This window comes from Oncorhynchus clarkii, chromosome 20 (genome assembly GCF_045791955.1).
Source record: "Oncorhynchus clarkii lewisi isolate Uvic-CL-2024 chromosome 20, UVic_Ocla_1.0, whole genome shotgun sequence".
Lineage (NCBI taxonomy): Eukaryota > Metazoa > Chordata > Actinopteri > Salmoniformes > Salmonidae > Oncorhynchus > Oncorhynchus clarkii.
The window spans coordinates 60,029,274-60,047,281 of record NC_092166.1 but is presented as its reverse complement, the minus strand read 5'-3'; the positions used below and the strand labels follow the sequence as shown (position 1 = coordinate 60,047,281).

At 44.8% G+C, this 18,008-nt stretch overlaps 1 protein-coding gene across 3 annotated transcripts in view; it reads right to left on the bottom strand.

Moving 5' to 3' along the window:
- Positions 1 to 18,008, bottom strand: part of LOC139375612 (carbonic anhydrase-related protein 10-like) — a 296,785-nt gene that overhangs the window by 160,407 nt on the left and 118,370 nt on the right. For all 3 annotated transcript variants that reach the window (XM_071117403.1, XM_071117405.1, XM_071117404.1), the window contains exon 4: positions 13,054 to 13,196. In XM_071117403.1, coding sequence (XP_070973504.1) covers positions 13,054 to 13,196 — 143 coding nt within the window. The remainder of the gene's footprint in view (positions 1 to 13,053; positions 13,197 to 18,008) is intronic.

The window sequence follows — 18,008 nt, the reverse complement described above, 5'->3', positions numbered from 1 at the left end:
GTGTGTGAGTGTGTAGGGCCCTGTGAGTGTGCATAGAGACAAAAATGAAAATAAAAGGACACAAGGTTAACTCAGATAGTCCGTGTAGCTATTTTGTTCACTATTTATCAGCCTTATTGCTCGGGGATAAAAGCTGTTCAAGAGCCTGTGTGTGCCAGACCGGTACTGCTTGCTGTGCAGAGAGGATAATCTATGGCTTGGGTGGTTGGAGTCCTTAACAATTTATTTGCGCGCCCCCTCCCCCCCCCCCCCTCCCCTCCCCTCCCCTCCCCTCCCCTCACCCTCCCCCTCCCCCTCCGTCCCTCCTGTAGACTGACTCATCGTCCTTGGTGATCAGGCAAAGCACTGTCGTGTCAAACTTAATGATGGTGTTGGAGTTGTGCGAGGCCACGCAGTTGTGGGTGAACAGGGAGTACAGGAGGAGACTAAGCACACACCCCTGTGTGGCCTCTGTGCTGAGGGTCAGCGTGGCAGAGGTGAGGTTGCCTACCCTCACCGCCTGGGGTCGACCCGTCAGGGAGTCCAGGATCCAGTTACAGAGGGAGGTGTTCAGACCCAGAGTCACAAAGCTTGGTGATGAGCTTGGAGGGGACAATGGTGTTAAATGCTGAGCTGTCGTCAATGAACAGCATTCTCACATAGGTATTCCTATCATCTAGGTGGGTGAGGGCAGTGTGGAGAGCAATTGAGATTGTGTAATATATGGATCTGTTGGGGCAGTATGCAAATTGGAGTGGGTCTAGGGTGTCTGGGATGGTGGAGTTACTGCATACCATAACCAGCCTCTCAAAGCACTTCATGATTACAGAAGCGAGTGTTACATGGCGGTAGTCATCGTGGCATTTGAGTTCTTGTGGCAGTAAGTTCTTGGGGACAGGAATGATGGTGGTCATCTTAAAACCTGTGGGGATTACAGACTGGGACAAGGAGAGGTAGAAAATTACCGTGAATATACCTGCCAGATGCTCTGCACATAATTTGAGAACGGGCCCGGGAATACCGTTGGGCCCCGCGGGCTCGTGGGTGTTGACCTGATTAAAGACCTTTTTCACGTCGGGCCTCGGAAAGCGAGATCACCCAATCCTCTGGGTAGGTGATGACCCTCACACCCGGCACGGTGTTGTTGTTTTCAAAGCGTGCATAAAATGTATTGAGTTCTGTGGTAGATCACGGGTGGGTTTTCCTTTGTAAAGCGTAATGGACTGTAAACCCTGCCACATATGGCGGGTGTCGGAGCCTGTGTAGAATGATTCAACCTTATTCCTGTATTGTCCTTTTGCTCGTTTGATGACTCTGCGAAGGTCATAGCGGGACATCTTGTAATTATTGCTGTCCTCAGCCGTAGCCTCAGGGTTGTCTATGATATCTCTGTGTGTGGTAACCATGTCCTTTAGTTTAGCTCCAACCTTGGTGTTAATCCAGGGCTTCTGATTGGGGAAGCGGCGAACCCTCACCGTGGGGACAACGTCGATACATTTTTTTTTAATTTTTTTGTTTTTTATTTTACCCCTTTTTCTCCCCAATTTCGTGGTATCCAATTGTTGTAGTAGCTACTATCTTGTCTCATCGCTACAACTCCCATACGGGCTGGGGAGAGACAAAGGTTGAAAGTCATGCGTCCTCCGATACACAACCCAACCAAGCCGCTTCTTAACACAGTGCGCATCCAACCCGGAAGCCAGCCGCACCAATGCACCGGAGGAAACACTGTGCACCTGGCCACCTTGGTTAGCGCACACTGCGCCCCGCCCGCCACAGGAGTCGCTGGTGCGCGATGAGACAAGGACACCCCTACCGACCAAGCCCTCCCTAACCCGAGCGACGCTAGGCCAATTGTGCGTCGCCCCACGGACCTCGGACATTTTCTAATGAAGCCAGTGATGGAGGTGGTTAGCTCGTAAATATTATTGGTTGAGTCTCTAAACATAATCCAATCAGCGCTAGCAAAGCAGTCCTCTAGCATAATCCCTGATTCTGGTGATCATTTCTCAACGGAGCTAGTCACGGGTGCTTCCGGTTTGAGTTTCTGCTTGTAAAAAGGAAGCAGGAGTACGGAGTCATGCCGAATGGAGCCCAGAGGAGGGCCTTGTGGGTAGAATAACAGTAGTCTAGGACTTTATCGCCTCTAGTGGCATTGGAGACGCGTTGATACAAATTTGGCATCACGTGTCAGAATTAAAATTGCCGGCAACCAGAAAAGCAGCCTCTGGATGTAGGTTTTCTTTCTTGTTTATAGCGTTGTACAGTTTGTTAAATGCCAGCTTGTTCATTTTCCTACCCTTAGTTGGAAGTGGTCAGATGACGCAGATGCTGCATAACAGGACTGTTTTGCTAGCACAGACTGGAATATGTTCTGGGATTCATCCAGTGGCATTTAGGAGTACACCACCTCAGTCACCCCAACATTGATCGTGCATACATATCCCAAACAGAAGCCATGGATTACAGGCAACATACACACCGAGCTAAAGGCTAGAGCTACTGCTTTCGAGGAACGGGACACTAATTTGGATGCTTATAAGAAATCCCGCTATGGCCTCAGACGAACCATCAAACACTCAAAGCATCAATACAGGACTAAGATTGAATCCTACTACACCAGCTCTGAAGCTCATCGGATGTGGCTGGGCTTGCAAACTATTACGGACTACAAAGGGAAACCCAGTGACGCAAGCTTACCAGATGAGCTAAATGCCTTTTATGCTCACTTCGAGACAAGCAACACTGAAGCACGCAAGAGAGCACAAGACGACTTCCGGACGACTCTGTAAACATGCGTCTCCATAGCCGATGTGAGCAAGACGTTTAAACAGCTCAACAATCCCAAGGCCGCAGGGCCAGACAGATTAGCAAGACGTGTACTCAGAGCACGGGGACCAACTGGCAAGTGTTTTCACTGACATTTTCAACCTCTTCCTGACCGAGTCTGTAATATGTTTCAAGCAGGCCACCATAGGCCCAAGAAAGCGAAGGTAACCTGCCTAAATGACTACCGCCCCGTAACACACATTGGTAGCATATGAAGTCCTTTGAAAGGCTGGTCATAAATCACATCAACACCATCATCCCGAAAACCCTACACCCACTCCAATTCGCATACCGGCCCAACAAATCCACAGATGATGCAACCTCAATCACAATCCACACTGTCGTTTCTCACCTGGACAAAAGGAACACCTACAGTATGTGAGAATTATGGTCCTTGACTACAGCTCATTGTTCAACACCATAGTGCCCACAAAGCTCATTACTAAGCTAAGGACCCTGGAAGTAAACAACTCCCTCTGCAAAAATATCCTGGATTTCCTGATAGGCCATCCCCAGGTGGTAAGGGTAGGCAACAAAAGGCTGTTTCTGAACACTGGTGCCCCTCAGGGGTGCGTACCTAGTCCCCTGTTCACCCATGACTGCGTGGCCAAGCACGACTCCAACACCATCATTACGTTTGCTGACGACACAACAGTGGTAGGCCTGATAAGTGCTAAATACGGCTGCTAGAATCCTGACTAGAACCAAACATTTTGATCACATTACTCCAGTGCTAGCCTCCCTACACTGGCTTCCTGTCAAGGCAAGGGCTGATTTCAAGGTTTTACTGCTAACCTACAAAGCATTACATGTGCTTGCTCCTACCTATCTCTCTGATTTGGTCCTGCCGTACATACCTACACGTACGCTACGGTCACAAGACGCAGGCCTCCTAATTCTCCCTAGAATTTCTAAGCAAACAGCTGGAGGCAGGGCTTTCTCCTATAGAGCTCCATTTTTATGGAATGGTCTGCCTACCCATGTGAGAGAGGCAAACTCGATCTCAACCTTTAAGTCAACCTTTACTGAAGACTCATCTCTTCAGTGGGTCATATGATTGAGTGTAGTCTGGCCCAGTAGTGTGAAGGTGAACGGAAAGGCTCTGGAGCAACGAACCGCCCTTGCTGTCTCTGCCTGGCCGGTTCCCCTCTTTCCACTGGGATTCTCTGCCTCTAACCCTATTACAGGGGCTGAGTCACTGGCTTACTGGTGCTCTTTCATGCCATCCCTAGGAGGGGTGCGTCACTTGAGAGGGTTGAGTCACTGATGTGATCTTCCTGTCTGGGTTGGCGCCCCCACTTGGGTTGTGTCGTGGCGGAGAGATCTTTGTGGGCTATACTCGGCCTTGTCTCAGGATGGTAAGTTGGTGGTTGAAGAAATCCCTCTAGTGGTGTGGGGGCTGTGCTTTGGCAAAGTGGGTGGGGTTATATCCTTCCTGTTTGGCCCTGTCCGGGGGTATCATCGGATGGGGCCACAGTGTCTCCTGACCACTCCTGTCTCAGCCTCCAGTATTTATGCGGCAGTAGTTTATGTGTTGGGGGGCTAGGGTCAGTTTGTTATATCTGGAGTACTTCTCCTGTCTTATCCGGTGTCCTGTGTGAATTTAAGTATGCTCTCTCTAATTCTCTCTTTCTTTCTCTCACTCGGAGGACCTGGGCCGTAGGACCATGCCTCAGGACTACCTGGCATGATGACTCCTTGCTGTCCCCTGTCCACCTGGCCGTGCTGCTGCTCCTGTTTCAACTGTTCTGCCTGCGGCTATGGAATCCTGACCTGTTCACCGGACGTGCTACCTTTCCCAAACCTATTATTTGACCATGCTGGTCATTTATGAACATTTTAACATCTTGGCCATGTTCTGTTATAATCTCCACCCGGCACAGCCAGAAGAGGACTGGCCACCTCTCATAGCCTGGTTCCTCTCTAGGTTTCTTCCTAGGTTTGGGCCTTTCTAGGGAGTTTTTGCTTCAACGTGCTTCAACACCTGCATTGCTTGCTGTTTGGGGTTTTAGGCTGGGTTTCTGTACAGCACTTTGAGATATCAGCTGATGTACACGCCGAGGAACTTAAAACTTTCCACCTTCTCCACTGCTGTCCCGTCGATGTGGATAATGGGGTGCTCTCTCTGCTGTTTCCCGAAGTCCACAATTATCTCCTTTGTTTCATAGTTGTAGCAAAGTCACTCCATGAAGATTTTTGCGATAGCATATATGAAATGTATTAATTACACTGTTAGAATGTTGCAGTCAGAATGACTGTTCATTAGCTTGAAGGGGGTCCGTCGAGGCCCAGCGGTTCTAGTGTATAAAAAATTCTAGTGTAATTATTTTTATTATTTTTACAGTGCACCATTCGAAATACAGTAACTCTTTGCCCCGCCCACAATATTTTCCTATAATGTACCATCATTTACAGTATGCTGCAGGAACATTTTTCAGAATTTTTGAGTGTTTATAATACCCCAAATTACCATATCATTGAACGTTTTCCGTTACAGTGCATGTTGAAGATATTCCTGCCCAGACAGACACCCAGACAGACAACCAGACAAAGCAGCTGGCTCTCACTTTGAGATATGGTGACAGCTTCGCATGGGCTCAGCCAACCCAAGCTTGTGTCTAATTAATATCAATCCGCAATTTGCATAATTGAATCTGTTTGTGTGATGGTAATGCGATTGGTCCTTTGCAATAAACATCTGTGTGTGTTGCACTACCCCATCATGTCTGTGGGAGCCACAGACATGATGGGGTAGTGCCTCCCATGTGCATAATGGTGTATAAACACCTGTAATTGCAGGTGGCTTTAGGGAAACTATGAACACTTTCAAAAATACATTAAATGCCATTATTTTCTTTAAGGTCAGGGTTAGATTACCCAGTGTTAGGATAGGGTCAGGGCCTGTAAACTGGGTACAGAGTAGTGCATGTATCACATACACTGTTTTCAATGTTATCTAACTAATTATCGCTACTTTATAACTTTGTATTCATCTGTACGTTAGCGAAGCAGCTTCTCAAAAAAACCACAGCCACCTGCCAGAAACTGATTACTAAAGTAACACACGTTCACAAAAGATCACGTTTGACTTCAAAGCCTGGAGAACAGACAGGGAAATGTGTCCCTAATGTAAAACTGAGAAGCGGGGCCCATTTCACCGCACAAATAGATTATTCACAGATGTCTTGGCGGAAAAATAACGAAAGCAAAGTCAAAAGAGGACTAACCATTTGGTTTCTCCACATATAATCCTCCACTTCACTGATTCAGGAGAGAGAGAGAGTTAAAGACAGATACTATAAGGAGGGTAAGATAGTGAGACAGTGAGAGAGAGAGACAAAGAGAGAAAGACAGAAAGAGGAGAGAGGGAGGGAGAGAAGATTTAACTTAATCTCTGACTCCCTGATGGGTCGCTCTCCTCCACTGCTCTGTCCGTATCTCTACCTAATGAATAATTAAAGGAAATGAGAGGACCCCTGAATGGAAGGCATAATTAATGGAGGGGAGACATGCATCAAGGTCATGTGCGTCGGACTGGAGGAATCACACTGTTTAAATTGTCAGTATTAATTGAATATTTGCTCTGCGTAGATGAGCCACAATTATTTGAAGAGGTTTCAAATGAATTTAATCACTTTGGTACTGGGGAGGAGAAATAAGAGAAGGGAAAGGGAGATTGGGTTTGACATTATTGGACACACCTTTTTATCTCTCTCTTTCTCATTCTCTCTCTTTCTTGTTTGCATTCTCGCTCTCTAACCTCACTGTCTGTGTCTGTCTGTGTCTGTGTCTCTCTCTCTCTCTCTCTCTCTCTCTCTCTCTCTCTCTCTCTCTCTCCCTCTTTCTCTCTCTACCTCTCTCCATCTCGCCTCATGACTGACCATGCAATCAGAGGGATAATCTTTTGGATTTCCTTTTTTTTCTTCCTTAAGAAAAGAAAGAGCCAGAGTTGTGTGTGTTCAGCAGCATTGACAATGTGAAGTAGACTGTTCCATTGCAGACAGCTCTGATGCTTCGAGAGATGGAGACACAACAGAGAACATTAACAGGCGGAGACAACAAAGTCCTAAATTACTTTTCACTTCTCTGTGTCTCTGAAAACTTTCTTTGACTTTGATGAATGAAAAAGTTCCACTGGAGTTTAGGGCAAAACTACTAAATTGTTCATAGAGGAAGGAACTTCTGTGACAACAGGAATCAGCTAAATGCACATAGCTGCCAAAAGGGCACATGTTTGACAAGAGCAGTAACTACCAGGTCCTACATTACTATATCTTTGCCCTGTGTGCTGCTTCAAATGTAATACAAAACTCACCTTTATCTGAACTGAACCCACAGATGGGTAGTATGGCAGGTAGCCTGACGGGTAGAGGCTTTGGGCCAGTTAACCGAAAGGTTGCTGGATCGAATCCCTGAGCTGACAAGGTCAACATCTGTCATTCTACCCCTGAGAAAGGCACTTAACTCACTGTTTCCTGGGTGCTTAATATGTTGATTAAGGCAGCCCTCTGCACCTCTCTGATTCAGAGGGGTTGGGTTAAATGTGGAAGACACATATCAGTTGTACAACTGACTAGATATCCCCTTTCCCTAATAGAAGTTACTGGTGCCATTTCAAAACATCTAAAACTCAAATGCATGGGAGTTACATTCCCAACAATAATGACAGAGGTAATAACATTGTTTAGACACTGAATCTGATTACAGTTGTCCCTCAGGCCTCTTTCTCCATGTCTCTTTCTTTCTCTCCCTCCTCTACTGTCTACTATTTATCTTTCTCCAGTTAAACAGAGTAATTGTGGATTTCTCTCATGCCATTGGGCTAATCTGTATGGGCGTCCATGCCCCTGCAGTTCCTGCCATGGCCCTGGGGTAACCCTGTACCAACCCCTGGAATGTAAACACACCCTCATCATAGTAATAATCTCAACATGCAACCATGAGCTCTGGAACACAGCCCATCTGCACCCACCTCCCAATTGCTGTTATCATATGGCAGGGTATGCATTTAGATACAACGCTGCGCTACTGTTGTCGGTACGCTATGGTATCTACTACTAGCTACTAGCTAGTAGTCAGTTAGCCACTGCTAGCAGTCATCACCGTTAACTAGGACATCAGCCAGCCTCAGCCCGGTCAATTCCTGCCAGTCTGCACAGCGCGATATCAACCCAGAGCATATGGGACTGCTTTTTCTCTACCACATCTGACTGCTGACACGGAGCCCCGTAGATCCATCACGACTGGTCTGCCGACGTAGCTGTTCGCGGGAGTTTCAACAGGCTCTCCCATTACGACATCACCCTGAGGACCATCTGCTAGCCTGCTATCCCTGGCCTGCTAGCTGTCTGAATCGCCGTGTCTCCAGCTCGCCTACCTACACACTGGTCCCTATGATCACTCGGCTACACATGCCTCTCCCTAATGCCAATATGCCTTGTCTATTGCTGTTTTGGTTAGTGATTATTGTCTTATTTCACTGTAGAGCCTCCAGCCCTGCTCAATATGCCTTAGCTAGACCTTTTTTCCACCCCCAACTCATGCAGTGACTTCACCTGGCTTAACCTCTTGGATCTCTAGGGGCGCTATTTCATTTTTGGATAAAAAACGTTCCCGTTTTAAGCGCAATATTTTGTCACGAAAAGATGCTCGACTATGCATATTATTGACCGTTTTGGAAAGAAAACACTCTGAAGTTTCAGAATCTGCAAAGATATTGTCTGTAAGTGCCCCAGAACTCATTCTACAGGCGAAACCAAGATGATACGTCAACCAGGAAATGAGTAGAATCTCTGAAGCTCTGTTTTCCATTGTCTCCTTATATGGCTGTGATTGCGCAAGGAATGAGCCTACACTTTCTGTCGTTTCCCCAACGTGTTTGCAGCATTGTGACGTATTTGTAGGCATATCATTGGAAGATTGACCATAAGAGACTACATTTTCCAAGTGTCCGCCTGGTGTCCCTGCGTCGAAATTGGAGCGCAAAGCCAGGTGCACTTATTTTTCCATTTGAGAGCAAGGAGAAACCAGGCTTCCACGAAGGATATATCATCGAAGAGATATGTGGAAAAACACCTTGAGGATTGATTCTAAACCACGTTTGCCATGTTTCAGTCGATATTATGGAGTTAATTTGGAAAAAAGTTCGCGTTTTGAGGGCTGAATTTTCTTTTCTTTTTTTTTTTCTTTTTTTTTTTTTGGTAGCCAAATGTGATTTACAAAACGGAGCTATTTCTAATACACAAAGAATCTTTTTGGAAAAACTGAGCGTCTCCTCATTGAAAACATCAGAAGTTCTTCAAAGGTAAGTTATTTTATTTAAAGGCTTTACTTGTTTTTGTGATAGTTGCTTGCTAAATGCTAACGCTAATGCTAAAGCTAAATGCTACGCTAGCTAGCTACTGTTACACAAATGATTGTTTTCCTATGGTTGAAAAGCATATTTTGAAAATCTGAGATGACAGTGTTGTTAACAAAAGGCTAAGCTTGAGAGATAGCATATTTATTTCATTTCATTTGCGATTTTCATGAATAGTTAACGTTGCGTTATGGTAATGAGCTTAGGTCTATAAATAGAATCCCGGATCCGGGTTTGGTCGTCGCAACAGGTTAAATGGTGCCTCATCATCACTCAATGCCTAAGTTTACCTCCACTGTACTCACATCCTACCATACTCTTGTCTTTAAATTATGCCTTGAATCTATTCTTCCGCACCCAGAAATCTGCTCCTTTTACTCTCTGTTCCGAACGCACTAGACGACCAGTTCTTATAGCCTTTAGCCATACCCTTATCCTACTCCTCCTCTGTTCCTCTGGTGATGTAGAGGTTAACTCAGGCCCTGCAGCCCCCAGCATCACTCCCATTCCCCAGGCGTTCTCATTTGTTAACTTCTGTATCCGTAAAAGCCTTGGTTTCATGAATGTTAACATTAGAAGCCTTCTCCCTAAGTTTGTTTTATTCACTGCTTTAGCACACTCCGCCAACCCGGATGGCCTAGCCGTGTCTGAATCCTGGCTTAGGAAGGCCACCAAAAATCCAGAAATGTCTATACCTAACTATAACATTTTCCGACAAGATAGAACTGCCAAATAGGGCGAAGTTGCAATCTACTGCAGAGATAGCCTGCAGAGTTCTGTCATACTATCCAGGTCTGTGACCAAATAATTTGAGCTTCTACTTTGAAAGATCGACCTCTCTAGAAACAAGTCTATCACAGTTGCCACTTGCTATAGACACCCCTCAGCCCCCAGCTGTGCCGTACACACCATATGTGAGTTGATCACCCCCCCCCCATCTATCTTAAGAATTCATACTATTAGTTGACCTAAACTGGGACATGCTTAACACCCCGGTCATCCTACAATTTAAGCTAGATGCCCTCAATCAAACACAAATTATCAAGGAACCTACCAGGTACAACCCTAAATCCGCAACCATGAGCACCCTATCATCCTGACCAAATTGCCCTCTAAATACACCTCTGCTGCCTTCAACCAGGATCTCAGCAATCACTGCCTCAATGCCTGTGTGCGTAATGGGTACACGGTCAAACGACCACCCCTCATCACTGTCAAATGCTCCCTAAAACCCTTCAGTGAGCAGGCCTTTCTAATCGACCTGGTCCAGAGCAGTCAAGTCTAGGGTGAACCAAGGGCTGTATCTGTTGTTAGTTCTACATTTTTTGAATGGGGTATGCTTATTTAAGATGGTGAGGAAAGCACTTTTGAAGAGCAACCAGGCGTCCTCTACAGACGGGATGAGGTCAATATCCTTCCAGGATACCCAAATCAGCTGGGCCAGACAATCTAGACCCTCTCTTTCTAAAATTATCCGCCACAATTGTTGCAACCCCTATTACTAGCCTATTCAAACTTTCTTCCGTATCGTCTGAGATCCTCAAAGATTGGAAAGCTGCCGCGGTCATCCCCCTCTTCAAAGGGGGAGACACTCTAGACCTAAACTGTTATAGACCTATATCCATCCTGCCCTGCCTTTCTAAAATCTTTGAAAGCCAAGTTAACAAACAGATCACCAACCATTTAGAATCCCACCGTACCTTCTCCACTATGCAATCTTGTTTCCGAGCTGGTCATGGGTGCACCTCAACCACGCTCAAGGTCCTAAACGATATCATAACCGCCATCGATAAAAGACAGTACTGTGCAGCCGTCGTCATCGACCTGGCCAAGGCTTTCGACTATGTCATCACCGCATTCTTATCGGCAGACTCAATAGCCTTGGCTTCTCAAATGACTGCCTCACCTGGTTTACCAACTACTTCTCAGACAGAGATATGTGTCAAATCGGAGGGCCTGTTGTCCGGACCTCTGGCAGTCTCTATGGGGGTGCCACAGGGTTCAATTCTCGGTTCAATGTTGGGTTCAATTCTCGGTTCAATTCAATGTTGCTCTTGCTGCTGGTGATTCTCTGATCCACCTCTACGCAGACGACACAATTCTGTATACATCTGGCCCTTCTTTGGACACTGTGCTAACAAACCTCCAAAGCAAGCTTCAACGCCATACAACACTCCTTCCGTGGCATGCTCTTCAACTGATTGCTGCCCGCACCCTAGCCCGACTAGCATCACTACTCTGGACGGTTCTGACCTAGAATATGTGGACAACTACAAATACCTAGTGTAGTTGTCTGTTTAGACTGTAAACTCTCCTTCCAGACTCACATCAAGCATCTCCAATCCAAAATGATATCTAGAATCGGCTTCCTATTTCGCAACAAAGCCTCCTTCACTCATGCTGCCAAACATACCCTCGTAAAACTGAATATCCTACCCATCCTTGACATCGGCGATGTAATTTACAAAATAGCCTCCAACACTCTACTCAGCAAACTGGATGTAGTCTATCACAGTGCCATCCGTTTTGTCACCAAAGCCCCATGTATGGGGCGGCAGGGTAGCCTAGTGGTTAGAGCGTTGGACTAGTAACCGGAAGATGGCAAGTTCAAACCCCTGAGCTGACAAGGTACAAATCTGTCGTTCTGCCCCTGAACAGGCAGTTAACCCACAGTTCCTAGGCTGTCATTGAAAATAAGAATTTGTTCTTAAGTGCCTAGTTAAATAAAGGTACATTTAAAAAAAAAAAAAAAGGTTTTAAATATACTACCCACTACTGCGACCTGTATGCTCTCGTTGGCTAGCCCTCACTACATATTCATCGCCGAACCCACTGGCACTAGGTCATCTATAAGTCTTTGTTAGGTAAAGCCCTGCCTCATCTCAGCTCATTGGTCACCATAGCAACACCCACCCATAGCACGCACTCCAGCAGGTATATTTCACTGGTCATCCCAAAAGCCAACACTTACTTTGGCCGCCTTTCCTTCCAGATGACTGGAACGAATTGCAAAAATCACTGACACTGGGGTCTTATATCTCCCTCTCTAACTTTAAGCTTCAGCTGTCAAAGCAGCTTACCGATCACTGTATTGTGTTATTGACTGTACGTTTGTTTATGTGTAACTATGTGTTGTTGTTTTTGTCGCACTGCTTTGCTTTATCTTGGCCAGGTCGCAGTTATAAATTAGAACTTGTTCTCAACTGGCCGACCTGGTTAAATAAAGGTGAAATAAATCAAATTAAATTTAAGAAAATATATATCTATGTGGCTAATTCATGTGTCTGTGTATGTGTGTTTGTGTTTACGCCGTTTTGTGGTTCTCCCTCACAACGGATTTCATATAAAATATATATTTTGTCCTGTATAGGTCTCTTTTCCGGTAACATATTACAGTGTTTGTGTTGCGTGTGTGAACCAATATGTATTATGGTAATATCCAGACAATGTAGAGTTGATCCAATGCCATCTGTCTCTGTAAAAAATGAAACTGTGACAAACAACCGACTTTGTTCACCGGGATAAAAAAAAGTGAAGCGTTTAAGCCAGCAACATTGATCAGAGATCTGTACATGGCTAGTTGCCTAACAAACCATACAACAGCATTATAGAACCACACAATAGTACCACAAACTCGAGGCTTCCCAAACAAAGCAGTGAGGAACCGACAATGCAGCGACATCCATCACCCCAGACAATAATGCTGGGTCTGAAATAGCACCCTATTATGGATGTAAAGCACTACTTTTGACCAGTGCACTATATAGGGAATAGGGTGCCATTTCGGACTCAGGCCCTGGTCAAAAGTAGTACACTGTATAGGAATATAGGAAGAGGGTGCCATTTGGTACACACTCTGAGAGTACCATTGTTGAGTGTTTGTTTACCTTGCGTCCTCCCGTGTTGAGCCGGATGGGCGTGAGGAAGGGGTCAAAGATCATGTGGCTGGTCTCAATGTTGACGGGAGACTGCCTCTTCCCCACGGAGCACAGGTTCCAAGCTGAGTTCACTAGCCCCCAGAATGACGGCACTACAACACACAAAGAAGTAGAGACAAAACGGTTAGCATGTGTTGCTAACGATGGCGATGCAATAGGGCAGAAGCGGTTAGCATGTGTACTAAACATCGGCATTGAAATACAAAGAGGTGCAACACAAACCGGTTAGCATGTGTTGCAAAAGAGATAAGAGCGGCTAAGGAGGGTTTTGTTGTGTCTTTGTTAGGGCTACTCTATGGTGATGTGAAGTAAATTATCGGTCCTATGGGAGAGTGTAGAATACACATGTAATAGGGACACGATAAGTTAGTACACACACACACAAAGACACACACAAAAAACACACAAACACAAACGAACACACACAAACACAAACAAACACACACACACACACACACACACACACAGTCGTGTTTGAACTATCAAGTTTCAAGTTTTAATGTCACGTGCACATGTACATTGAAATGCCTTTCTTGCAAGCTCTAAACCCAATGCAGAAATCAATATTTATATAGTACAGAAAATGACATAAAATAGAACAAAAACATGAGAAATTCAAATAAGAAATAAGAAGAACACGAGAAAGGAAGAAGATATATACAGGGTCAGTTCCAATACCATATTTACAATGTGGAGGGATACTGGAGTGGTATAGATAGATATGTACAGTATAGGGTAAGGTGACTAGCTATCATGATGTATGATAAACAGAGTAGCAGGAGCATATTATATATTGTATATGATGAGTGTGTGTGTGTGTGTGTGTGTGTGTGTGTGTGTGTGTGTGTGTGTGTGTGTGTGTGCGTGTGTGTGTGTGTGTGTGTGTGTGTGTGTGCGTGAGTGTGTGTGCGTCCTGTATGTAGAGTCCTGTGAGTGTGCATAGAGTCAGTGCAATAAAAATCTAGGGTCAACTCAGATAGTCTGTGGAGCCAGTTTGTTGGCTATTTAGCAGTCTTATGGCTTGGGGATAGAAGCTGTTCAGGAGCCTGTTGGTGTCAGACTTGATGCACCGGTAGCGCTTGCCGTGCGGAAAAAGAGAGAACAGTCTATTTCTTGGGAGGCTGGAGTCTTTGAAGGGATATTTGGGGATTTTGGCAACTTCGTCAGAGGTAGATGAACTTGTGGATACCATTTCTCTGTGTCCAGTATGAAGGAAGTTAGAGGTAGTTTCGTGAGCCAATGCTAACTATGGGTATCTGCTAGAATGCTTTCAGATACCCATAAACTTCCAGTTATTGCGCTAATACTATTTAGCAATTATGCCAGCGCTAGTTAGCTACTTCCTTCAAACCGCAAGCAGAGACATAAAAACGGTATCCACGAGTTCATCTGACTTTGGGGAAGTAGATAAAGGTCCTCATTGTCAAACATTTCCGGACCTTCCTTTCACACCGTCTGATATAGAGGTCCAGGATGGCAGGGAGTTCGGCCCCAGTGATGTACTGGGCTGTCTGTACCATCCTTTGTAGTGCCATGCGATCCAAGGCAATGCTGTTGCCATACCAAGGCAAGCAGTGACGCAGCCAGCCAAGATGCTCTCAATGGTGCAGCTGTAGAACTTTTTGAGGATGGATGTAGGTCACCCAGAAGAACCCCAAGCAGCAAATGTATATGAGCAGTTACGTCATCCAGGCTTAATCAGAACAAAGTTAGCGAACTCTAGCATCATCAGATAGCACTTCTATGGACTGCCGTAAGACTGGCAGGACACAGTGAGAGGATGACACTACAGGGAAAGTGCTATCTCTATATTAATCTCTCTCTCTCTCTCTCTGTCCCTCTCTCTACATCTCTCCCCCTCCCTCGCTATCTCTTTCTCTTTCTCCCCACTGATGTCTTATATAAGACTTGGCCACTGACAGCAGGAACTCTCATCCTGTGCAGAGGGAAGGATGTCTTCATCGTTTCTAGCAATTCACATGGATTAACACATTTCCGCTTAGAATCACAGCCAGGATTCCATTTAGAATCACATAAGGAACTCCACAAGGCAGTAGAAATATAATTTTTACTCTGTGAATTCCACTATTGGAAATTCCCATATACACCACAAAAGTATGTGGACACCCCTTCAAATTAGTGGATTCAGCCACACCCATTGCTGACAGGTGTATACAATCGAGCACACAGCCATGCAATCTCAATAGGTAAACATGGGCAATGGAAAGGCCCGTATGGACAAGCTCAATGACTTCAACATGGCACCGTCATAGGATGCCACCTTTCCAACAAGTCAGTTTGTCAAGTTTCTGCAATGCTAGAATTTCCAAGGTCAATTGTAAATCCTGTTATTGTGAAGTGAAAATGTCAAGGAGCAACAACGGCTCAGCCGTGAAGTGGTAGTTCACATAAGCTCACAGAAGGGGACTGCAGAGTATTGAGTTCCAAATTGACTCCGGAAGCAACGTCAGCACAATAACTGTTCGTCTGGAGCTTCATTAAATGGGTTTCAATGGCCGAGCAGCCTAAGATCACCATGCGTAATGCCAAACGTCAGCTGGAGTGGTGGAAAGCCTGCCCCCATCGGTACCTGCCTCAATGCATAGTGCCAACTGTAAAGTTTGGTGGAGGAGGAATAATGGTCTGGGGCTGTTCTTCATAATCACGGACTAGGTCCCTTAGGGAAATTAAGGGAAATCTCAATGCTACAGCATACAATCAATATTCTAGACTATTCTGTGCTTCCAACATTGTGGCAACAGTTTGGGGAAGGCCTTTTCCTGTTTCAGCATGACAATGTCCACGTGCACAAAGCAGGGTCCATACAGAAATGGTTTGCCGAGATCGGTATGGCCTGCACAGAGCCCTGACCTCAACCCCATCAAACACCTTTGGGATGAATTGGAATGCCGTCTGCGAGCCAGGCCTAATTGCCCAACATCAGTGCCGACCTCATTAATGTTCTTGTGGCTGAATGGAAGCATGTCCCCGCACCAATATTACACCATCTAGTAGAAAGCCTTCCCAGAAGAGTGGCAGCTGGTATAGCAGCAAAGGGGGGGTGGGATCAACTCCATTTAATGCTCATGATTTTGGAATGAGATGTTCGACAATCAGGTGTCCACATAGTGTATTTCAATAACACCTCCAAGATAATTTGCAAATGTGGCAGATCAAAGATGACTCTCGCTGTTGAGTTCACAAATATGAAGTTGAGTCAGCATTTCTAACCCTAGAGCAGTGGTCACCAACCATTTTTAAGTCAAGATCACTTTCTGAGTCAAAATGCAAGTTGAGATATTAAGCCTATGCAACAATAACCAATTGAAAACTGATCTGAAGCAATGAGGTTTGTGCAGAAGATTTAGGCCCAATACATTATCGCTGCATATTGGCTATGCTTGAACTTCCCTGCCAATGTTCTTCTTCTCAGATCATTTTGAATGTATAAACAGTCGGAAGATTACATACACCTTAGCCAAATACATTCAAACTCAGGTTTAAATGATTCCTGACATTTAATCCTAGTAAACATTCCCTGTCTTAGGTCAGTTAGGATCACCACTTCATTTTAAGATTGTGAAATGTCAGAATAATACTAATGAGAATTATTTATTTCAGCTTTTATTTATTTCATCACATTCCCAGTTGGCCAGAAGTTTACATACACTCAATTGGTATTTGGTAGCAGTGCCTTTAAATTGTTTAACCTGGGTCAAACTTCTTGGGTGGCCTTCCACAACCTTCCCAAAATAAGTTGGGCGAATTTTGGCCCATTCCTCCTGACAGAGCTGGTGTAACTGAGTCAGGTTTGTAGGCCTCCTTGCTCGCACACGCTTTTTCAGTTCTGCCCACACATTTTCTATACGATTGAGGTCAGATCTTTGTGATGGCCACTCCAATACCTTGACTTTGTTGTCCTTAAAAACCTCTTGAAGCTAGGGGGCACTATTTTTTTAAAATACTGTTCCCAAAGTAAACGGCCTATTTCTCAGGACCAGATGCTAGAATATGCATATAATTGACAGCTTAGGATAGAAAACATTCTAAAGTTTCCAAAACTGTGAAAATATTGTCTGTGAGTATAACAGAACGAAAGCCTAAGAAAAATCCAATCAGGAAGTGACTCATATTTTGAAACCGTTGTGTTCCTATGCATCCCTATTGGCCATTGAAAGGGATATCAACCAGATTCCTTTGTCTACAGCCTTTAGACGTAGTTTCACGCCTTTATGTTGAAGAATGAGCGCAAACTACTACATTGCGTAAGTGGCCAGCTGAGGGCTCTCAGAGTGATTCTTGGGTAAAAGACAGAGGAAGCCATTTTTCCTCTCGGTCCTACTGAAAAGCCAATTGTCCCGGTTGATATATTATTGAATAGATATTTGAAAAACACCTTGAGGATTGATTATAAAAAACGTTTGCCATGTTTCTGTCGATATTATGGTTAAAATTTAGATTTTTTTTCGCCGTTGTCATGACCGCTGTTTCCGGTGGATTTCTCAACATAACGTGACAAACAAACGGAGGTATTTTGGGTATAAAAATAATCTTCATGGAAAAGGAACAAAAGGAACATTTGCTGTAGATCATCAAAGGTAAACGATTCATTTGATTGCTTTTCTGATTTTCCTGCTGCTAGCTGGACATAATGCTATGCTAGGCTATCGATAAACTTACACAAACGCTTGTCTTGCTTTGGCTGTAAAGCATGATTTCCAAATCTGAGACGACATGGTGATTAACAAAAGGCTAAGCTGTGTTTCGCTATATTTCACTTGTGACTTCATGAATATGAATATTTTCTAGTAAGATTATTTGGCAGTTGCGCTATGCTAATTAGTGTAGTTGATGACAATTCTCCCGGATCCGGCTGGGTAGTTCCAAGAGGTTAAGCCATTTTG